We start from the raw sequence: 21,193 nt of genomic DNA on the forward strand, positions 1-21,193 counted from the left end.
TAGCATTCCAAACCACTGCTTCCCACCCACTGTGCCACCCTCGACAGAGGACCTGATTTGGGGTCTGGCAGGTGAAGTAAAGGCAGACAGGGTGGCAGAAGACTTTTCTGGCTCTCAGCCCACCAAATTTAGGGTTGCCCGACAGCCCCATGGACATCTCTGTACATTGGAAGGAAATGCCATCATGGCAGTTCCTATAAATGTATTTGAATTTGTAAAGTGCATCAAACCACAAAGGCATCAAAGCACTAATACAAAGTAAAGCAAGACACGACAGCAATCAAACGAAACATATGAAAATACGACTCCATTATGCAGCCGTGAAAAGCCAATTTTTAACCTGCCTGTGAAAAATCAGGTAAGAATGTAATCCTTTGATAGATTCCGGCAGCATATTCCACACCCTAGCAGCTGCCACCATGAACCGTGAGAAAATGTTTAATTAACAGCCCCATCAAACATGTTGGCAGGGCTTAAAACTTTTCCAAAGATTTTTCTTTTTTAAAAGCAAACTTTAAAGGCAGAAGGAGCTTGTTTTTGACAGTCAAAAAAAAAATATATACTAATGACCCTCACACTGAGTTTCTCATGGTGTGGAGTATTTTTCTTTTTTTAATGTCCCGCATGACCAAGATATACCTAGCAGGGACCAACAGTAACAAAAAAAAAAAAAAAAAAAAAAGGATATTCAACCATTCTCTGTTAAGCTATCACATCGTCCATTCTAAACTCAGATGGCACCTCCTGCATCGAGCCAGAGACAGGAGTTCGCCAAAGGGATGCATTTTACGCCATCTGCATAAAACTTGTGTTTCATCAAAATCAGGCGGGTAGACCTTTAGTTTGGCAGACAGGGTACACTGTTGCCATGGCAATGGAGTACCTGTCTGCCAACTTTTACATTAGCCCCAGAGGTCCATCTACTGTAAATCAGATCTGTCCCTGCTCCTACTAGGAACAGTCCATCCCGAACCCCGGTCACCTCACCCATTCACACTGTGACCCACTGCTTTTTTCCCCTAAGATAATTTTTATTTATTGTATTTTCAAATCATGAACATAAAACAGAGCAAAATAAAATCGAAAGAAAACTAAAATCCAACACATGTTCACCTGTGGCCTCGCCAGTGGGTGCACTGCTTGTTTAGGTGGGAAATTTGAAATTGCCACTGCCAACTCCCACGGACTAAGCTACGCCCCTGCCGAGGGAGAATTCTAAATAGGCTTCTGGAGTTTCTGTGAAATGGGTATCATCATGGTCTCACTAGAGGAAAGCCATATGCTGGGAGTATGTTTTTTACTATAATTCAAAATGAATTCCCGACCAACTACAAGGTGGCTGAAGAATCCAAAGTATATTGAAGTAAAATGAACCTTTGAAAAATTGGTGTGGCACATTTAAGAGCTCCGTTATAAAACTTTGCAAAGATCATGTGCTGGAAACAGTTACACTGTGTCTGCATTCAAGGGGCAGATGTACAAAGCTTTTTGAAGTGGCAAACTGCTTAATTCTCCAGAATTGGGCAGTTTGCAGGTGCAAAAACACTGTTTACTGAATTGCAATACGCTTTTTGCACATTGTAAAGTGTTATTTTATCACAATTTGCATTTCTGACCCAAATCTGATTCAGTATTTGGAAGGGGCGTATATGGCAGCTTTTCCAAATAACGAATCGCTGCAGCATGTATTGATGTTCTGCGACCAAATTATAGTTGCAAAACAGTAATACTTTACCTCCAATTCAAAAATGGTGGTAACGCATTCAGAAATGGGAAGGAGTTCCCATTTCCACCTTTGAGAATGTTCAACAAAATATTTTTAGGAGCAATCAGTGGTCATTTGTTTTTTTTTTAGAAACACATCCTGTTTTCCTTTACGAGAAATAGGCTGCATTTAAATAAAGTTTGCTTTATTAAAAAGCAGTCACAGACATGGTGGTCTGCTGACCCAAGCAGACCACCATCCCTGTGATGGCTGCAATTCCTATTGGATCACAAACAGCAATGTATCTCAATTTTTAAGAGGTAGGTCAAGTTGCAAAACACCAGGAACTGCTTTTAAAAAAAAAAAAAAAAAAAAAACGATCATACATTAGGAATTGCGATTTCCAAACTGCGATTCAGTAGGAATCACTTTTTGGAAATCGCAAATCCTTATGTTGATACATCTGGCCCTTAGTTTCCTGACGATGTGCGTTTTCTATGTCCTAGCTGGAAAGATATCTGAGCGAGTTCAGTAATATACAATCATTCCTACAGAGCAACATCCCTTGTAGGTTTTTCCTTTAGTCCAGCTTACTTTCTGTATTAGCTCAGAATGACTGTCGGGCACACTGCCCGTATTGGTCTGTTACCCATTTGTTGTACCTTCCCCAATCGGCAACAAACTGCGGTGTTGTTATCAGAAACCGCACTGGTGCCCTGCTCACCCACGCTTCCCGTTTGGGAGGGGTTTTTTATGCAGCAGAATACTTGGTGTCTGGTAAGCAGGAGAATCTGAAGAGGCATTTTTTCCAGCAACAATTTCTTACGAAATTTAGGCCCATATTTATACTATTTTTGCGTCTCTTTTTGACGCAAAAACGGCGCAAACTTACAAAATACAATTGTATTTTGTAAGTTTGTGCCGCTTTTGCGTCAAAAAGTTGCGCAAGTGCGGCGCTAAAAAAGTATAAATATGGGCCTTAGTCTTTGTCACTATGCTGCCTAAATGTCCTTTGTGGTCTTGATCTCTCATCTTATCGTCTTGTATGGTCACCAATACATTTTCCCCAAAGAGTGTCTTTGCATCCAAAGGCACAGTGAGAATGTCGGCCCAGGCAGCTTGCACTCAGAATCGACCTTAATTGGTGTGCCTATTCCCACAACATTATCTGAATCTGTCCGCTCCTTACTTCAGTTTTTTTATTTGATTTGATTCTCCTGTGCTTGTTTTTCTCCCACCTTTCATGTTCTTTATGCCGGACGCTGGAAGACGGCAGTAATCTCTTCTAAATGACTCCATGAAACCTTGCAAGCACGTGCCTCAACTGATCTTGTGTTAATGCAGCTATTGTTCTTATAATGCTGCCCAGTATTTTTAACATCTAACTTTTGGCATAGGACACATGACAGGCTCAAGGTTGTGAATTATCGTATGTCTCACAACAGTGTACTAGGTGGGCTTCCCCCCACCCCCAAAAAAAAAACCAAAAACACTTTGTTGTGCAGGCCAGAGTAGTGATGTGTGGATGAATGATGCACACGTTTTGTGATTTGGTAGCACGTAGAGCTGCCCTCTTGTTTGTAATGCAGCAGAGCAATAGGAAACTGACTGTTACCAGGTTTCCAGGAGGCTTCCTGCTACACAGATGTTTTTTCAGTGGGAACAGAACATTGAACCCCCTACGCTCTGCAGACAGCTTTGCACGCTCTCGGACATCACGCCGCCAGCTTAAATATTGCGTTCTTCTGAGAATTTCGCTGATGAACATGTATACTATCACAGCGATTTTCTGTATAGGAGGCAAAGAACATTTGCATTCCATTCAGAAAAGCTGCATAAAATAATCCTAGTTCGCCATCTTGGGTATCCTCTCAGTTTTGCCCCAAGATTATCCATACTTTGATGAAAACCGAAGGACATACATAGGCTGGCAAATGGTTGTTTCCTGCCACACAAGGAAAACCATTAGACAGCGATGGGCCTTTCTGATGTGAAAATACGCATTTTGGATCACAAATTGCCGAAAGAAATATGAAGTCATTGAAAATGTGTCGAGTAAAGAATATTTCCAAAGGTTTAAAAAGGGTTTAAGTGATAAATATCCAAACGTGGCTGAGCTCAGTGCGCCAGGATCTTGCTTACTGACACCAGAATAACCAAGGGAGCTAAATGCCACTGATACTATGCCAGGATAATGGTATATTCTTGCTTCCATGCACAGGCAGTGTCAGTTTGCAGTCTATCTTACTATATTGACCCTTTTTTATTTTTCCAAAGGGTGTTTTCTAGTGACTGTTTTTTAACTAATAAAAATTGGAATTAGCTTTTTGTCCAAGAAAAAAAAAAAAAAACAGAATCTGACCAATTTACTCTACTGGTGGGCCACAAAAACATGTTTTGCTTTAAAACTGGCTTTTCTGAAGATATGCAGTTTAAAAATCAAGTGAGGTGCTCTGGGATTGTGTGCTTTTATTTGAAGGGGGGATATTTAGTGCTTATGGCTTCAACAGAGATTCCCCTGAAAGAAAACTGCTAGATAGTGGAGTAATGCACAGACTGTGAATCTATAAGACATTCACACTGCACTCCTAGGATTACAGGTAAGTAACTTTTCCTTTTTGAGCTCCGAGCAAGAAGAATGTCTGTGCTGGAATCTTGTACATGGAAATTTCCCAACCCTCAACTGCCCTCCGATTCACACTGCTGAAGAGTGCCAGCTTAATATGGAGTCATGACTTTGGTTGATGGACAACCTGCATTGTTAGGTGCCCACTGAATGTAACCTCTTAAACCATCACAATTATTTTATAATTCCTTATCTATCTTTGAAGGAACTGGCCTCTTTATAGCGGGTTTTGGCTCTGCTAAAAAGGAAAATATTACTTACCCAGTAAGCATCTGTTCGTGGTATGAAGTGCTGTAAATTCACATGCTCTGCATACACCTGCCATATAGTGTTGGGTCTGCAGCGGTGCAAGTTATTTTTCATCGAAGAAGTGTTTCGACTCACAGGATCGAGTGACTCATCCGCTCTGTGATAGTGCACATGGACCCCTTTGTTAGATTGTTTTCCCGCAGGCAGACTACATATGTACAAATATGGAAAATGTCACTTACCCAGTGTACATCTGTTCGTGGCATTAGTCGCTGCAGATTCACATGCTGTGCACATCCCGCCAACTGGTGTTGGGCTCGGAGTGTTACAAGTTGTTTTTCTTCGAAGAAGTCTTTTCGAGTCACGAGACCGAGGGACTCCTCCCATTTCGGCTCCATTGCGCATGGGCGTCGACTCCATCTTAGATTGTTTTCCCCCTTAGAGGGTGAGGTAGGAGTTGTGTATGCTAGTAATAGTGCCCATGCAATGGAGTAATGTACATAATGTAGTTTAAAGTAATATATTTACAGATATACAGATGTTCAAGATCAACTTTTAAACGGCTACAGGCTCCCGGGGAGGCGGGTGGGCGCATGTGAATCTGCAGCGACTAATGCCACGAACAGATGTACACTGGGTAAGTGACATTTTCCGTTCAATGGCATGTGTAGCTGCAGATACACATGCTGTGCATAGACTAGTAAGCAGTTATCTCCCCAAAAGCGGTGGTTCAGCCTGTAGGAGTCGAAGTTGTTTGAAACAATGTTCGTAGTACTGCTTGGCCTACTGTGGCTTGTTGTGCCGTTAGCACATCTACACAGTAGTGCTTGGTAAATGTATGAGGCGTAGACCATGTAGCTGCCTTACATATTTCGGTCATTGGAATATTTCCTAGAAAGGCCATGGTAGCACCTTTCTTTCTAGTTGAGTGTGCCTTTGGTGTAATAGGCAGTTCTCTTTTTGCTTTAAGATAACAGGTTTGAATGCACTTAACTATCCATCTAGCAATGCCTTGTTTAGAAATTGGATTTCCTGTATGAGGTTTTTGGAAAGCAAAAAATAATTGTTTTGTTTTTCGAATTAGTTTTGTTCTGTCAATGTAGTACATTAACGCTCTTTTGATGTCTAATGTATGTAGTGCTCTTTCAGCTACAGAGTCTGGCTGTGGGAAGAACACTGGTAATTCTACTGTTTGATTTAAGTGGAACGGTGATATGACTTTTGGTAAAAATTTAGGATTTGTCCGTAGAACTACTTTATGCTTGTGTATTTGAATAAATGGTTCTTGTATGGTAACTGCTTGAATCTCACTTACTCTTCTTAAAGATGTGATGGCAATTAAAAATGCAACTTTCCATGTTAAGTATTGCATTTCACAAGAGTGCGTGGGCTCAAAAGGTGGACCCATGAGTCGTGTTAAGACAATGTTGAGGTTCCATGAAGGAACTGGTGGTGTTCTTGGTGGCATAATTCTCTTTAGACCTTCCATAAATTCTTTTATGACTGGTATCCTAAATAGAGAAGTTGAGTGTGTAATTTGCAGGTAGGCTGAAATTGCTGTAAGATGTATCTTAATGGAAGAAAAAGCTAGCTTTGACTTTTGCAAATGTAGTAAGTATCCTACGATGTCTTTGGCAGATGCGTGTAAGGGTTGAATTTGATTATTATGGCAGTAATAAACAAATCTTTTCCACTTATTTGCATAGCAATGTCTAGTGGTAGGTTTCCTAGCTTGTTTTATGACCTCCATACATTCATGTGTAAGGTCAAAGTGTCCGAACTCTAGGACTTCAGGAGCCAGATTGCTAGATTCAGCGATGCTGGATTTGGGTGTCTAATCTGTTTGTGTTGCGTTAACAGATCTGGTATGTTTGGTAGTTTGACAGGAGGCACTACTGAAAGGTCTAGTAGTGTTGTGTACCAAGGTTGTCTTGCCCATGTTGGCGCTATTAGTATGAGTTTGAGTTTGTTTTGACTCAGCTTGTTTACTAGATATGGAAGGAGTGGGAGAGGGGGAAAAGCGTAAGCAAATATCCCTGACCAACTCATCCATAACGCATTGCCCTGAGACTGATCTTGTGGGTACCTGGATGCGAAGTTTTGGCATTTTGCGTTTTCCTTTGTTGCAAATAGATCTATTTGTGGTGTTCCCCAACTCTGGAAGTAAGTATTCAGTATTTGGGGGTGACTCTCCCATTCGTGGATCTGTTGGTGATCCCGAGAGAGATTGTCTGCTAACTGATTCTGAATTACTGGAATAAATTGTGCTATTAGGCGAATGTGGTTGTGAATCGCCCAATGCCATATTCTTTGTGCCAGGAGACACAACTGTGTTGAGTGTGTCCCTCCCTGTTTGTTTAGGTAATACATCGTTGTCATGTTGTCTGTTTTGACAAGAATGTGTTTGTTGCTTATTATGGGTTGAAATGCTATCAGCGCTAGAAATACTGCCAATAGTTCTAAGTGATTTATGTGAAACTGTTTTTGGCGAGTGTCCCATTGTCCTTGGATGCTGTACTGATTGAGGTGTGCTCCCCACCCTATCATGGAGGCATCGGTCGTTATTACATATTGTGGCACTGGGTCTTGGAAAGGCAGCCCTTTGTTTAAATTTATACTGTTCCACCATTGAAGCGAGGTGTATGTTTGGCGGTCTACCAACACAAGATCTAGAAGTTGACCCTGTGCCTGTGACCACTGTGATGCTAGGCACTGTTGTAAGGACCGCATGTGCAACCTTGCGTTTGGGACAATGGCTATGCATGAGGACATCATGCCTAGGAGTTTCATCACCATTTTGACTTGTATTTTTTGTTTTGGATACATGGCCTGTATTACATTGTGAAATGCCTGAACCCTTTGTGGACTTGGAGTGGCAATCCCTTTTGCTGTGTTGATTGTCGCCCCTAAGTATTGCTGTGTTTGACACGGCATAAGGTGTGACTTTGTGTAGTTGATTGAGAAACCTAGTTTGTGGAGGGTTTCTATGACATACTTTGTGTGTTGTGAACACTTTTCTAGCGTGTTGGTTTTGATTAACCAATCGTCTAGGTACGGGAACACATGTATTTGCTGCCTTCTGATATGTGCAGCTATGACTGCCAGGCACTTTGTAAAAACTCTTGGCACAGTTGTTATTCCGAATGGCAACACCTTGAATTGGTAATGTATCCCTTGGAATACAAACCTTAAGTACTTTCTGTGTGAAGGATGTATCGGTATATGAAAATATGCATCCTTTAGGTCTAGTGTTGTCATGTAGTCTTGTTGTTTGAGTAGTGGGATTACGTCTTGCAATGTCACCATGTGAAAGTGATCTGATTTGATGTAGGTATTTAATGTTCGGAGATCTAATATAGGTCTCAGACTCTTGTCTTTTTTGGGTATGAGAAAGTACAGAGAATAAACTCCTGTTCCTTTCTGATGTTTTGGTACTAATTCTATTGCTTCTTTTAGTAGCAATGCCTGAACCTCTAGTCCTAGAAGATCTATATGTTGTTTTGACATATTGTGTGTTTTCGGTGGGACGTTTGGAGGGAATTTGAGAAATTCTATGCAATAACCATGCTGGATAATTGCTAGGACCCATGTGTCGGTTGTTATTTCCTCCCAATGTTTGTAAAATTTGGTTAGTCTCCCCCCCCACAGATGTTATGTGTTGGGGATGTGTGACTTGGAAATCACTGCTTGTTTTGAGGAGTTTTGGGACTTTGGAACTTTCCTCTATTCTTTTGGAATTGTCCCCCTCTATATTGTCCCCGAAAACTTCCCCGCTGATACTGGCTCTGGTAAGTGGGTCTTGTTTGTGAGGTTGTGGATTCTGTGCTTTGTCCTCGAAACCCCCCTCTAGACTGTTTTTCAAAATGTGCCTCTGCCCTGTGGGGAGTAGAGTGCGCCCATGGCTTTGGCTGTGTCAGTGTCTAAGTTTTTCGATCGCAGTGTCCACCTCCGGCCCAAACAACTGCTGTCCGTTGAATGGCATATTCAGCACAGCTTGCTGTATTTCTGGTTTAAATCCTGATGTACGCAGCCATGCATGTCTCCTTATTGTTACTGCTGTGTTGACAGTTCTAGCAGCTGTGTCTGCAGCATCCATTGCTGACCGTATCTGATTGTTGGAGATACTCTGTCCTTCTTCTACTACCTGCTGCGCTCTCTTTTGGAACTCCTTGGGCAAATGTTCTATAAAGTGTTGCATTTCGTCCCAATGGGCCCTATCGTATCTGGCCAACAAAGCCTGTGAATTGGCAATACGCCACTGGTTTGCTGCCTGTGCCGCCACCCTTTTGCCTGCTGCGTCGAATTTTCTACTTTCTTTATCTGGAGGTGGTGCATCTCCTGAAGTATGTGAGTTCGCTCTTTTGCGCGCTGCCCCTACTAAAACTGAGTCCGGTGTTAGCTGTTGTGTGATGTACACAGGGTCTGTTGGTGGCGGTTTATATTTTTTCTCCACTCTTGGAGTAATGGCCCTTCCTTTTACAGGCTCTTCAAACACTTGTTTGGAGTGTTTCAGCATTCCGGGTAGCATGGGAAGACTTTGATACTGGCTGTGTGTGGACGACAGTGTGTTAAAAAGAAAGTTGTCTTCAATGGGCTCAGCATGCAGGCTGACATTATGAAATGCCGCTGCTCTCGACACCACCTGTGCGTAGGCTGTACTATCCTCTGGTGGCGACTGTCTAGCTGGATAACATTCAGGACTATTATCTGACACTGGTGCGTCATAAAGGTCCCATGCGTCAGGGTCATCTTGACTCATTCCTGTATGAGTTGGGGATTGCATCATTGGTGGAGTGGCTACCGGTGATGGTTGCGGAGAGCATTGTGGAGATGGTGGCGGGGCTACTTGTTTAGCCACCTTTGCCTGTGGCTGCTTGTCTTTTTCCTGAAAGGCAAGTTTGCGTTTCATTTTAATCGGAGGGAGAGTACTGATCTTCCCTGTTTCTTTTTGGATATGGAGCCTTCTTTGTGTATAGTCTGGCTCTATTGTTTCCAATTCCTGTCCAAATCTATGTGTCTTCATTTGTGTGGACAGTCCTTGTTCCTCAGTGTAGGAACTTGTTTTCAGTTCCGAGGCCGGATGTTTCGGTATCGAAACCTTTTCGGCTGCTTTTTTCGGTTCTGACGAAACCTTTACTTTCGGCGTCGTGGTCTCTCAGTGCCGACCCATTTCGGTGCCGCTATCTCGGTGCCGAACCTGCTCGGAGCCACTATCTCGAGCCCGAGATTGCTGTGTGGCGGTATCTCGACCGAGTCGGATGACTTCGCCCCAGCGTGCCCTTTTTCGGTGCCGATGATCGGTCACCTATTTTTCGGGTTAAGCCATGGCCTTTTGGCGGTGGCGTCCCCTGGGCTTTAGTGGTTTTTTCGTGAGTTTTGTGTTTTGACGTCTTACTCACGGTTTTCGGCGTTTCTTCGGGATCGATCTCATCCGAGTCTGATTCCTGGATAGAGAATGTTTCTTCCTCCTCCTCCTCGAAACGCTCTTGTCCTGTCGGCGCCGACGCCATTTGCAGTCTCCTTTCTCTTCGGTCTCTTAGTGTCTTCCTGGACCGAAACGCTCGACAGGCTTCACAAGTATCTTCCTTGTGTTCCGGCGACAAACACAAGTTACAGACCAGATGCTGATCTGTATATGGATACTTGTTATGGCATTTTGGGCAGAAGCAAAATGGGGTCCGTTCCATCAGCCTTGAAGAGACACGTGGCCGGGCCGACCAGGCCCCGACGGGGGATCGAAAAAAAAACCCAAAGGGCCACCGGAGCTCTTCAAAAGTCGGTGTCGATCTGTTGTAACTAACCAGATACCGAACGCAAACAATACTGACGATTTTTCCGAGATTCTAACTAACTTTCTGACCCGAAACACTGATCGAAAAGGAACACGTCCGAACCCGATGGCGAAAAAAAAAAATCTAAGATGGAGTCGACGACCATGCGCAATGGAGCCGAAATGGGAGGAGTCCCTCGGTCTCGTGACTCGAAAAGACTTCTTCTAAGAAAAACAACTTGTAACACTCCGAGCCCAACACCAGTTGGCGGGATGTGCACAGCATGTGTATCTGCAGCTACACATGCCATCGAACATACACTTATAATGTAACTGCAATGGTCACATGTACCCCGGGAGGAGAGAAGGCACATGTGACTCTACAACCCTACATGCCACAAACAGATGCACACTGGGTAAGTAACATTTGGCATGTGTGGCTGTAGATACACATGCTATGCATATACTGTAAAGCAGTCCCTCCATAAAGGCGGTGGCTAGCCTTTGGAAGTTGCAGTTAAATGAAGTAGTGTTTGTAGCGCAGCTTGACCTACGTTGGGTTGCTGCTGTGCTAGTACATCTACACAACAATGTTTTGTGAATGTGTGAGATGTAGACCATGTACCTGCCTTACAAATGTCAGCTACAGGGATATTTCCAAGAAAAGCCATTGTGGCACCTTTTTTCTTAGTAGAATGTGCTCTAGGAGTAACAGGTAACTGTCTCTTTGCTTTAGCATAACAAGTCTGTATACACTTAACTATCCATCTAGCAATGCCATTTTTTGATATTGGACTGCCTTTGTGAGGTAGTGAAAAAGCTACAAAGAGTTGTTTAGTTCTTCTAAACCCTTTGGTTCTGTCAACGTAAAACACAAGTGCTCTTTTAACATCTAGAGTGTGGAGAGCTCTTTCTGCAACAGTGTCAGGGTGCAGAAAAAAGACTGATAGCTCAATGGATTGGTTTATATGAAACTGTGAAACCACTTTAGGAAGAAACTTCGGGTTTGTGCAAAGGACCACCTCCTCGCTATGAATCTGGAAGAAAGGTTCTTCCAAGGTTCGTGCCTGAAGCTTACTGACACGCCTGAGTGATGTGATGGCAACTAAGAAAGCTACCTTCCAAGAAAGGTTCTGAAGAGGACATGAATGAAGCAGCTCAAAAGGAGGGCCCATGTGCCTGGTAAGGACAACATTGAGGTTTCAGGATGGTGCAGGAGGCACCCCTGTGGAATGACCATTTTAAGGCCTTCCAGGAAAGCTTTAATTATCTTGATTCTGACCAAAGAACTATGTTGTCTGTCCTGGAGATATGCAGCTATAGCTGTGAGATGTAGGTTAATGGAAGTGTAAGCTAAATTTGCTAGTTATAGATGGAGCAGAAAACAAATAAGGTCTTCAACAGTAGCCTTCATGGGGTCAATTGGTTTGGGTTGGCAGTAGCAAACAAAACGTTTCCATTTTGCAGCATAGCAAGCTCTAGTTGTAGGTCTATGCGCTTTCGTGAGAATGTCCATGCATTCCCCCGGCTATCCTAAGTAACCAAACTCTATTCCTTCAGGAGCCAAGTCGCAAGGTTGAGCGACTTGGGGTCTGAATGTCTGATCTGTACTCGATTTTGAGCGAGAAGGTCCAACCTGTTGAGAAGCTTCTCATGGGGGAACTACTGATAGGTCGAGAAGTGTGGTGAATCATGGCTAATGCACCCAAATAGTAGTTACAAGAATCATGGTGAACGATGTTTGCCTGATCCTCCAAACCAGAAATGGAACCAGAGGGAAGAGGTGGAGAGCATAAGCAAATATCCTTGACTACTTCATCCATCGAGAGCTGCCCTTGGATAGAGGGTGTGGAGGCGAAGCTTGGACATGTTGCATATTCTGCTGTGGGGAAAATGTCGATCTCTGGAGTTCCCCACTTTGCGAAGTAGGTTTGAAAGACTTGAGTTGAGTTCCCATTCGTGGGCTTGTTGCTACATCCTGCTGAGCAGGCCTGCAAAGTTGTTGTCTGTCCCTGGGAGATACTCAGCCACCAGGTGATTGTGGTGGTAGAGAGCCCCACTTCCATATTGTCTGAGAGAGTTGTGACAACTGGGAGCACTCTTGCCATCAGCATCAATGTTCTTGCTCTCCTTCTCACTAAGTTTCCAGTGGTCTGGCTATTGGCACGTTTACGTACTGGGATAGGGACAATGGAGTCAGGAGGGACCAGAGACCTAATATATATATATATTGGGTCGCAGGGAGGCAGCTTATTTTTTTTGTTGACTCTAGGGCTGATAACCCTAGAGCAGATGGGCTCCTTGAAGATGGTCAGCATGAGAAAGCATGCAAGGCAACATTGATAGAAATTTAATATCCCTGTGTGTAGATGTTAATGTGTCAAACAGGAAGTCCTGTTTGATGGGGTACCTGTGTACCTCTACATTATGAAATGCAGCTGCTACTACCTGTTGGTAGGAAGTAGTGTCCTCTGGTGGTAAGGGGCATACGGGGTACAAAATGGGATCATTGGGAAGGATGGTGTCAGGATCATAAGTGTCCCAGGGATCCGGGTCATATTGTGGCCCATCCAAGTCTTCCCCAACAAATAAAGGAGATCCTTGAGGGGTGTAATCTCCTGTTGTAGGTAATACAGGAGAATGAGGAGAAGAGGTAGGTGGAAAAGGGGGTGTAGGAGGAGAAGGTGAAGCAAAAGGAGGAGGTGAAGGCCTACAAGGTGAACTGGGTGCCTTGTCCTTAGTTCTTCTCCTTGGAGGTGGACGACTGTCCAAGGCTTCCTGAAAGAACGGCTCCCTTTTTAACAGTACAGGAGGGAAACAACAATGCATCTTGTACCCTCATGAGTATGGAAGCGCGCTGATAAGCGTCCATAGTCTCCAATATAAACTCCACAGGAGAAGGAGTAGCAGAAGATTGACCAGAGTCTCCTCAATCCAAGTTTTCGTTCCATGGGTTTAGACACCAAGGGTTTTGGTTGGTGCGATTTCATCTGCACTGAGGTGACGGCTGTGGGCCGTCAGATTGGAGCCAAGGTTCAAACTGAAATGGAGATGTTTTCTTGCACCAGAGGTCGAACCCAAAGACGATGACTTGGCCATGGCGGTTTTCATTGCTGGGCCGTAAGACGGGGCAGTCGAAACAAATTTTCTGTTCCAACCATGGCCTGATGGCAAAGGTGGACCGGAGTCCTCTAGAAGGGGCTTTTTCAGAGTCTTGGGGTGGGGAGGCGGGTCCAAGGTACTCACAGGTTGTGCTGATGTTATCTCATGGCTTTCGATGCTCAACTGCACATCGACATCGGAAGAGTCCTGCATGGAGAGGGCATCTTCTTGTGCCGGTTCCTCCTGAGCGTGTTCCTCCCGAAAGATGTCCGGGATGTTACCTGAAGCCTTGTGTGCGTTTCAGGTCGATGTGCTCTTTGGTCTTGAAGCGTTTATAACCCGAAAGATCTGCAGACATCAAAGGTAGCCTCCTGGTGACCTGGGGTGTGGGGGATAGAAATTACACACCAGATGTAGATCGTTGTGGGGAAATTTAGCATGACAGAGGACAGAAGGCATTAGTTCCATCAGATTGGCATACCATTCGGTAACACACAGTACTGTAGGCCCGAGATGGGTGAGAACACCCTAAAGGGCGCGCAGTTGATGCCTGGACCGACTATTCGAAGTGAGAGCTTAGATGGAAAGGCGCGAGCAGAAACACATTTGTTGAAGAAGGTAAGAAGAAAAGAACAATTTCACACTGGAGCAAGCAAGTCAAAAGAAAGAGCGAAGACATGTCCAAAACCGACGGCGAAGAGAAAACAATCTAACAAAGGAGTCAATGCCCATGTGCACTATCACCGAGAGGAGTCACCACTCAATCCTGTGACTCAAAACGAGTCTTCGAAGAAAAACAACTTGCACCACTCCGTACCCAACACTAGATGGCAGGAGTGTGCAGAGCATGAATATCCACAGCTACACATGCCATCAGATATTATGTTTCATGAAAGCCAACCCTATACCTATGGCCGGAGGACACTGATTATTTTGGTGTTGGGATTTCCTGCCCTAAAGGTTTGTACGACTTGTAGTGCTCTGTATGGTGCTGCTGTGCTGTTTTGAAGGTAGATGCAGCATGTTTGCAAGTCCTTTAAAGGACGCTCCTCTTATTTTGACCTTGGAAGTATGCACATCCAGTGGTAAGGCAGATGGTTCTGAATCAGGTTTTGGATCTTGGAGCCTGAGTGTGCAGCGTTGTGGTACCTTACATGTCTCTCACTTCAAAAGATATTTAACTTTTTCCGATGTTACCTTTGTACAGCCTTTCCAAGAGTATGGCCCCTTAAAGAACCTAGTATGTCTTATTCAAAGCTTTCTATGCAGCATTGTTGATTTACAGACAGAACAAGCGAGAAGGAAAAAATGTAAGATGCAACAGAGATGTGCATGTTTCAGGCTAGTTTGATAAAACAAAGACATTTCCGGACTAACTCGTGGACAGCATTATGTTACACCATATATCACCACTTTACAGATCCAAGACTAGTGGCATCTTTTCAAAGCAGCAGGTCTAACAGAGCCAAATGGATGTTGAGAAGCAACAGCAAGCTCATCAGAAAGTGTTGTGGCAGAATAAAAGATGACACATAGGAGACATTAGTCAGGTGAAAGCATAGGTTAGACTGAAGTTAAAGATTCACAGACTCCTCTCCCCACTGGCGTTTCCAAAGACTGGCAGTTACTTATCTTCTCCAGAACAGCTAAAACTTTCAGTCGAATACAGATTTTCACGTATGCCGCGTTTTCCAAAAGTCCTATTTTGGCTTGATTTTTTCCCACTCTACTCACATTTCAAATTAAAAGCAAACATTTCACTGAAAAAAAACGTTCTTACTGCAACAAGCGCCAAGGAACTGTAACTATCTGCACCATGGCTTTACATTTTCTTATTTTAAAACAAACAGAAAAATCAGTTCTTTGGCTTAAACTTCTGCTAAAATCTTATCGAGATTTTTCATTGCTTTGCTCTTTAGACGTGCAGCAATTGTAGTATTCGGGGTCTGAGATTCAATGGAAAAAGTATACGACGTAGGCGAAAAAAATCGCCAACATCGCAGAAGAGGACGTTTGCCTGTGGTTTTAAGCAACCCGTTCTCTCAACCATGCGTGACCCCGAGACTAGTTTCCCAAATTTTCATTCCTCCACTTAACATTTAGAGCAGAGAGTGCCCAGATGCGTCAGATGATTGTTTCATTGCGGGACTTCGAAAAAGCTGGGGGAAAGTTCCCAGGGGATAGGCACTGGGAGGTAATGGTCGCACAAGGCTGCCGACGGTCTGCCCTGTGGCCCCCAACTCCGCGCACAAGATGCTCTCACCCTCTGTCGAGTCTTCTGTAGGTTGGTGCGAAGGATTTTCCTGATCTCTTCCTCCTTGACTTTCGAGAGAGCCGGGATGAAGCGGTCCGTGGCTTTGGGCTTCGGCTGGATGTTCCTACGTAAGAGAAACACGGGATTAACAGAAAGTTAAGTTATTGTGAAGAATATCTCCACCTTATCCCCTGGATCGTAAAACTTAGATGGGCCCCATACTATTCTGCAACAACATAAAGGTTAGGTGAGCCATTCAGAGATCCTTGTGGGCTTATGTAAAAGAATGCTTTTCGTCCTAGCTTCGTTTCACCGCTGCTTGCTGCTTCTCGAAGCATGACTCAGAAGCCCAGTATAAAGTGACCACAAATCACCTCTCGCCACTAATAACTAGGACAGCAACTATATAGACATACTAGATGGAACAAAAGGTTCCTTAATCCTCCGAGCACAGCGCCCCATCACATTCTGAATCCATGCAACAAGAAACCAGTCCTGCAGCCGTCCACCTGCTCTCAATGCATGTTCCAGGGCACCCAGGCAGCTGCACCCCAACCAGACTCAACACTGCCCTCGGACTGCTACGTCTACCCATCCCCAATCTGTCCAACACAGCACATTGGCTACAACCTCCCTCAACTAGCCGCAGTTTATCCCAACTACTGCACCAATCCATACACGAGCTACCTGCCATACTAATACATATAACGGTACCTTTGATGCACCCTGGCCCATGCGCAATACGTGGAACATGAAATCATACGGTTACACCAGCTGCCTGAATCCTGCAAGTTTCCTGGTGCACAACACTCACAGATTGCCCAGGAGGAGCCCATTATATCACCTACTCATCAGCTACCCCACCCCACCCTGTCTCTAGCTCCCAACCAAACACCAAAACATTTATTCCAACAAACCATTTCCCCCAAACCCTCACCTGCTAGCTATCCGATTTTACGCATGGCCACTCCAAACCAGTTTATTTGAAGTTACCATCCCAACACTTTCCTGAATACCAGGTCCCATAGAAGGGTGGGGGGGCTCAGGGGAAGAGTCCTAATTCCTCATTCCCCCACTTTCTGAGAGGCCCACGTTTGAGTGGCAAACATTTATTTATAGATTTTAGAAAACTTCCCTCTTCACTAACGAAGCAGCTACAATGGCTAATGTCTCTAGACCGCACCAGAAGTTGGATTGCTCGTGTTTCTACTTTCCCTTCAGGATATTTTGTTGAAACTACGAAGGAGTCCGCTTCAGTCTTGTTTACCCCAGTAATGCACAAGCTCCAGATAGGTATTTCCAAGCCAATCTACACAGTGACAGCACTCCAGACATCAAACATGCCTTCACCCCACTCCCAGCTGCAATCATCCCGCCTCCAGCAGGACGCCCCCACCTTTCTGTTCAAACATGCCACATCTACTGCCACTTAGCTTCCAAGAGGAAGTCATCAAGTGTCCGCAAGTGTTGGTTCCAGCTCATACGAGGTACTCACTGCATGGAGACGGTGGAGACAGCGGAGGGTATGCGCCCCAAGCCTCCACTCTCCACCAGCTCGATGGCCTGCTTCAGCTCCATCTTGTGATAGAAGGCGATGAGCTGGGGCTCAGTGGAGCGCTCCCCAGCGATCAAGCACTTCTTGATATACTTCTTATTGAACCGGTTCAGCCTGTGTTGAAAAAGACAAGAGGAAACCATGAAAGAAACAAAGGTTGAGGCGGAATCACCGACGCAACAGAAATCCACCTGCATGCCTCAAGTGGGGTAGAAGCTTTGAAATGGCTGGCACAGCAGTGGCAGGGTACCCCATATCCGTAATGAGTTTAGCATGCAGTTTACTCTACACAAGGCCTTTTTAAAAAAAATACAGCCCATCATGTGCCAGACTATTGCCAAGGCCTCCTGAACTTACAAAGGCTCCAATTTGTTCGAGAATCAGTCTGTTTTTTGCGACAGTTGTTAACAAGGACACCTGGTTCAGGATTCTTTGCTTTTGGGGTCCAAGTCACACTACACAAATATTTTGTGGGTAGAAATTAGCTTGCTTTTTTTTTTTTTTTTTAAATAGTGGGAGGAGAAGATTCATGGGCTTGAATGGCATTGGTTCCATGAGCCACCACTTCCAGCACCATTGTGTGGTCTTCCTGGGGACTCAATGGTAAGGCTCCCAGCTGGCTTTATTCCTACCTACAAATTCAATCCCTGCTTATATCCCCATGTTAACCATTGGGAGCGAACGTGGCAACACAGCATAATGTGGACGTCTGCGACATCTTTCAGTGTAGTCTACAACAAGGATCGTGAAGCCCATGAACTGGAAGATCTCAGAGATACAACACCTGAAATAAGTTACCGGTCCTTCAGTGGGAAATCTTCACTGGCTTGTCCTTCAACTCCGGAAGGCATGGTGTGGGTCTAAGCAGAAAAGGTTTGGTGGGGTGCATCACCTACAAATCATTTTAACTTAGATAACCGTGTGAGGGGTCACTCACTTACTTGTCTTTCCAATGGTGGTGCCCATAGTGACCGCAGATGTCCTCAATGCCAGTAAGCAGGTGGTCCAAGAACTGAAAATGAAAACACAAATTACCAGACTGCGTCTCGAATGCCTTAACCTTAACTGAAAATAAAAGCAGCGCACAAGGTGCAATATCGGCAGGAGGATGGAGAGTGCTCTCTCTCTCTCTCTTTCTCAAAAGGAAGCACCAAAACACCAACTTCCAAAATGTCTTCCAAGCTACTCCCCACTTGGTGCCAATCTAGCAACAGCTGCATCCCTCCACACGTGGCTTCTCACAGCATGGAAAGAAGCAAAACAAAAGAGACTGAGATGAGCAAAGCAGCATGCATTGGGGAAACAACCAAAACAAGGGGAAAAAAAATACAGGAGCAACATGACCCTCTCACCACAACAGCACTGAAGCGGTGCTAACAGAAAGGGATGGACTGCAAAGGTGGCTGTGGTGTAAAATCCGCCACCCAGCAACCACAGAGTAATAACAGAAACAGAAGGACATAAGGAGTGGGTGATTTGGGAGTGACTAACCCATCCAAAAAAAAAAAAAAAAAAAAAACGACTTGTCAACATGTTTGACCCACCCGTCTTCAACTCCCTTATCTGTTCCCCACCAATGGAAAGGCTATGGGTTATTTAGGGATAACCTAAACAGGTACGTCCCCTGTGACGGATGTTTGAGGACAAAGTGGGTTACCTGTCAGTAAGTGTGGGTGCCTTGGTCACACAGCGTTGTCCGCTCCTTTCCAATGTTAGTTGTGTGTGCAAAGGGTCAAATAGGGGGTGTCTGCTCCCTTGCAGAGATAGTTCTTGTAAGCATAGCCGGATTCCCCACCCCATCCCAGCAGGGTCGGTGTTTTTTAGCACAATATGTCACATGGTGTCTGCTCCCTTGCAGAGATGGTGTTTCTAAGTGAAGGGGTCACTTAGGGGGTGTAATCCCGTGTAGGTGTAGCGTTTGTGAGTTTAAAGGATCACATAATATGGTCTGACCCCTTGCAGGGGCACTGTGAGCGCAAGGGGTTAACATGGTGAGTCAACCCCATTGCACTGATAATTTTAGGGTCACCCTGGGTTCCGGAGGTGTGTTACTCTCTCTCTGACGAAGCATTAAAGGATGACAAGTGTTCCTTGATTGTCACATCCCTTACACTGTGTATGAGGTAAGTGAGAGGAATCTATATTGCCCCCGAAGCCCTGGGAATGATGCAGCATGGAGACGAAAAAGTGACCTATGACTGACTCCGCCTCCTCAGTGACAGTGTTTGGCGCGCACAATGCTTACCTGGGTGTGAATCTCCTCATTAATGGAGCGCTTCGTTTCCTGCTTCTTCTTCACGGCCAGCAGCTCCACCAGAGGCCGAATGGTCATGCCCTGAGAAGAACACAATGCACCTTTAGAAAGAAGGCGTGACACCGAATTACGCCAGAATGAATCCAGGTCAGCAATGGTTTGTTCTTTTACAATTCTACTCTGGAGAACAGACTAAACAAGGACAACGGGTTTATGAGAAACACTTAATCATCCTGGCGGACACTGTACTCTCACCACTGGGCATTTCTTCTTCACCATTAGCTCATCTCTGCAGCAAGACATTCCAAGTCACTAGCCGCAATGGCATTCTCATAGTCATGCATCCCAGAAATCCTGCATAAGTGTAAGAAGACGGATGTAGCAGAATACGTGGCGCTTTGCACATGTTACTGTACCTACAGTGATGGAGCTATTAAACGTCTTGAGGAAGATATTCCACAGTCACAACCTTCTATTGTATCTCAGAGGAAAAGATAAATAGGTTGTTTTTGGTAATCAGTCTGATACTCTACTTCTTTGTGATATCCCTCTTTGCTCCCAAAAATGTGAACTTGTCACTGGATTAATACCCGACCCAGGGGATTCCATGATTTATAGAAAACTGATCAATAACTCCCTCCAACCAGCTGGGGTCGCTGAGAAACGCTTGAGCAAAATATCCCAGCAACTTAGATGACAAGGATTGGATGAGGTCCTCCAGAGCCCGTGGGATATAGCTGTACAGGCCCGGTTTAGGCGAATCCACCTTAGAAGATTGCACAGGTCTCACTACTTAGACACTACTGCACAAGATTGGTAGAGCTGCCACGCCACACTGCGTTAGAGGCTGCGTCCAGGAAGGCACGTTTTTTCATATTACTTGGAGCTGCCTGATGATACAAGACTACTGGTCTAGAAGCGAGCAGATAATGTTCCATGTTTTATCCTTGCCGGTTCCTGCAGAAGCTAGATGGCTCCTTCGGGCGATCTCTAGTGACATTAATTAGCCCAAATATCAGCAGTTACGGTTGCAGCTGGCATGTCCAAGTATTACAGAATGGGAGTCAGATTTAGAATGGTGTCAGAGGAAGTAATTTATCGGGATAGAAGCTGCCCCAAAAAAATGGGAAAAATGTGGCGGGCATGGCGAGAGTATAGTGGTTATGGTTGAGAGATGATGCTGGACTGGGAGGTGGGTGACCTGAAATGTTCCTGTGTAATGGATAGTGGTGGCTGTTTTATATGTTATATCAGGCCGTGAAAGCTCCACTTTTGAAGTGACTGTTGACACTTTATTTGCAACTGAACTTCATCACTGCTTTCATTGTAGAATGAGATGAAGCAATCTTTTATTATATATGCTGTAAGACCGTGATTCCCAACCTGTCTGGGGACCATAGGGGGTCCGCGAAGCCTCCTCAGAGGGTCCGTGACTGCTTAGAAAATTAACTAATATTAACAGATTATTAACATGTATATAAATAAAGTGGCAAAATGTACAAATGACAAATAACTTGAAATTGGGGGCTAAATATTAAATTAGTGTCCAGGGCCACTGGAATTATGCGGCAGAGCAAGACCAAATTCTGCAATAGTGACTAAATTATGAAGCACGAAAAGGCAAATTAGGTAGGATAATGCTGCATAATTCGTGATAGTACTATTTCATTTTTTTAAA

General features: G+C 44.5%; 1 protein-coding gene across 1 annotated transcript in view; it reads right to left on the reverse strand.

Moving 5' to 3' along the window:
• Positions 1 to 21,193, reverse strand: part of SLC9A1 (solute carrier family 9 member A1) — a 216,620-nt gene that overhangs the window by 40,700 nt on the left and 154,727 nt on the right. Inside the window, exons 6-9 of the mRNA XM_069224079.1 lie at positions 19,507 to 19,596; positions 18,203 to 18,273; positions 17,202 to 17,375; positions 15,716 to 15,830 (exon numbers count right to left, since the gene is read on the reverse strand). Coding sequence (XP_069080180.1) covers positions 15,716 to 15,830; positions 17,202 to 17,375; positions 18,203 to 18,273; positions 19,507 to 19,596 — 450 coding nt within the window. The remainder of the gene's footprint in view (positions 1 to 15,715; positions 15,831 to 17,201; positions 17,376 to 18,202; positions 18,274 to 19,506; positions 19,597 to 21,193) is intronic.

The sequence above is a fragment of the Pleurodeles waltl genome, chromosome 3_1 (assembly GCF_031143425.1).
Source record: "Pleurodeles waltl isolate 20211129_DDA chromosome 3_1, aPleWal1.hap1.20221129, whole genome shotgun sequence".
Taxonomy (NCBI): domain Eukaryota; kingdom Metazoa; phylum Chordata; class Amphibia; order Caudata; family Salamandridae; genus Pleurodeles; species Pleurodeles waltl.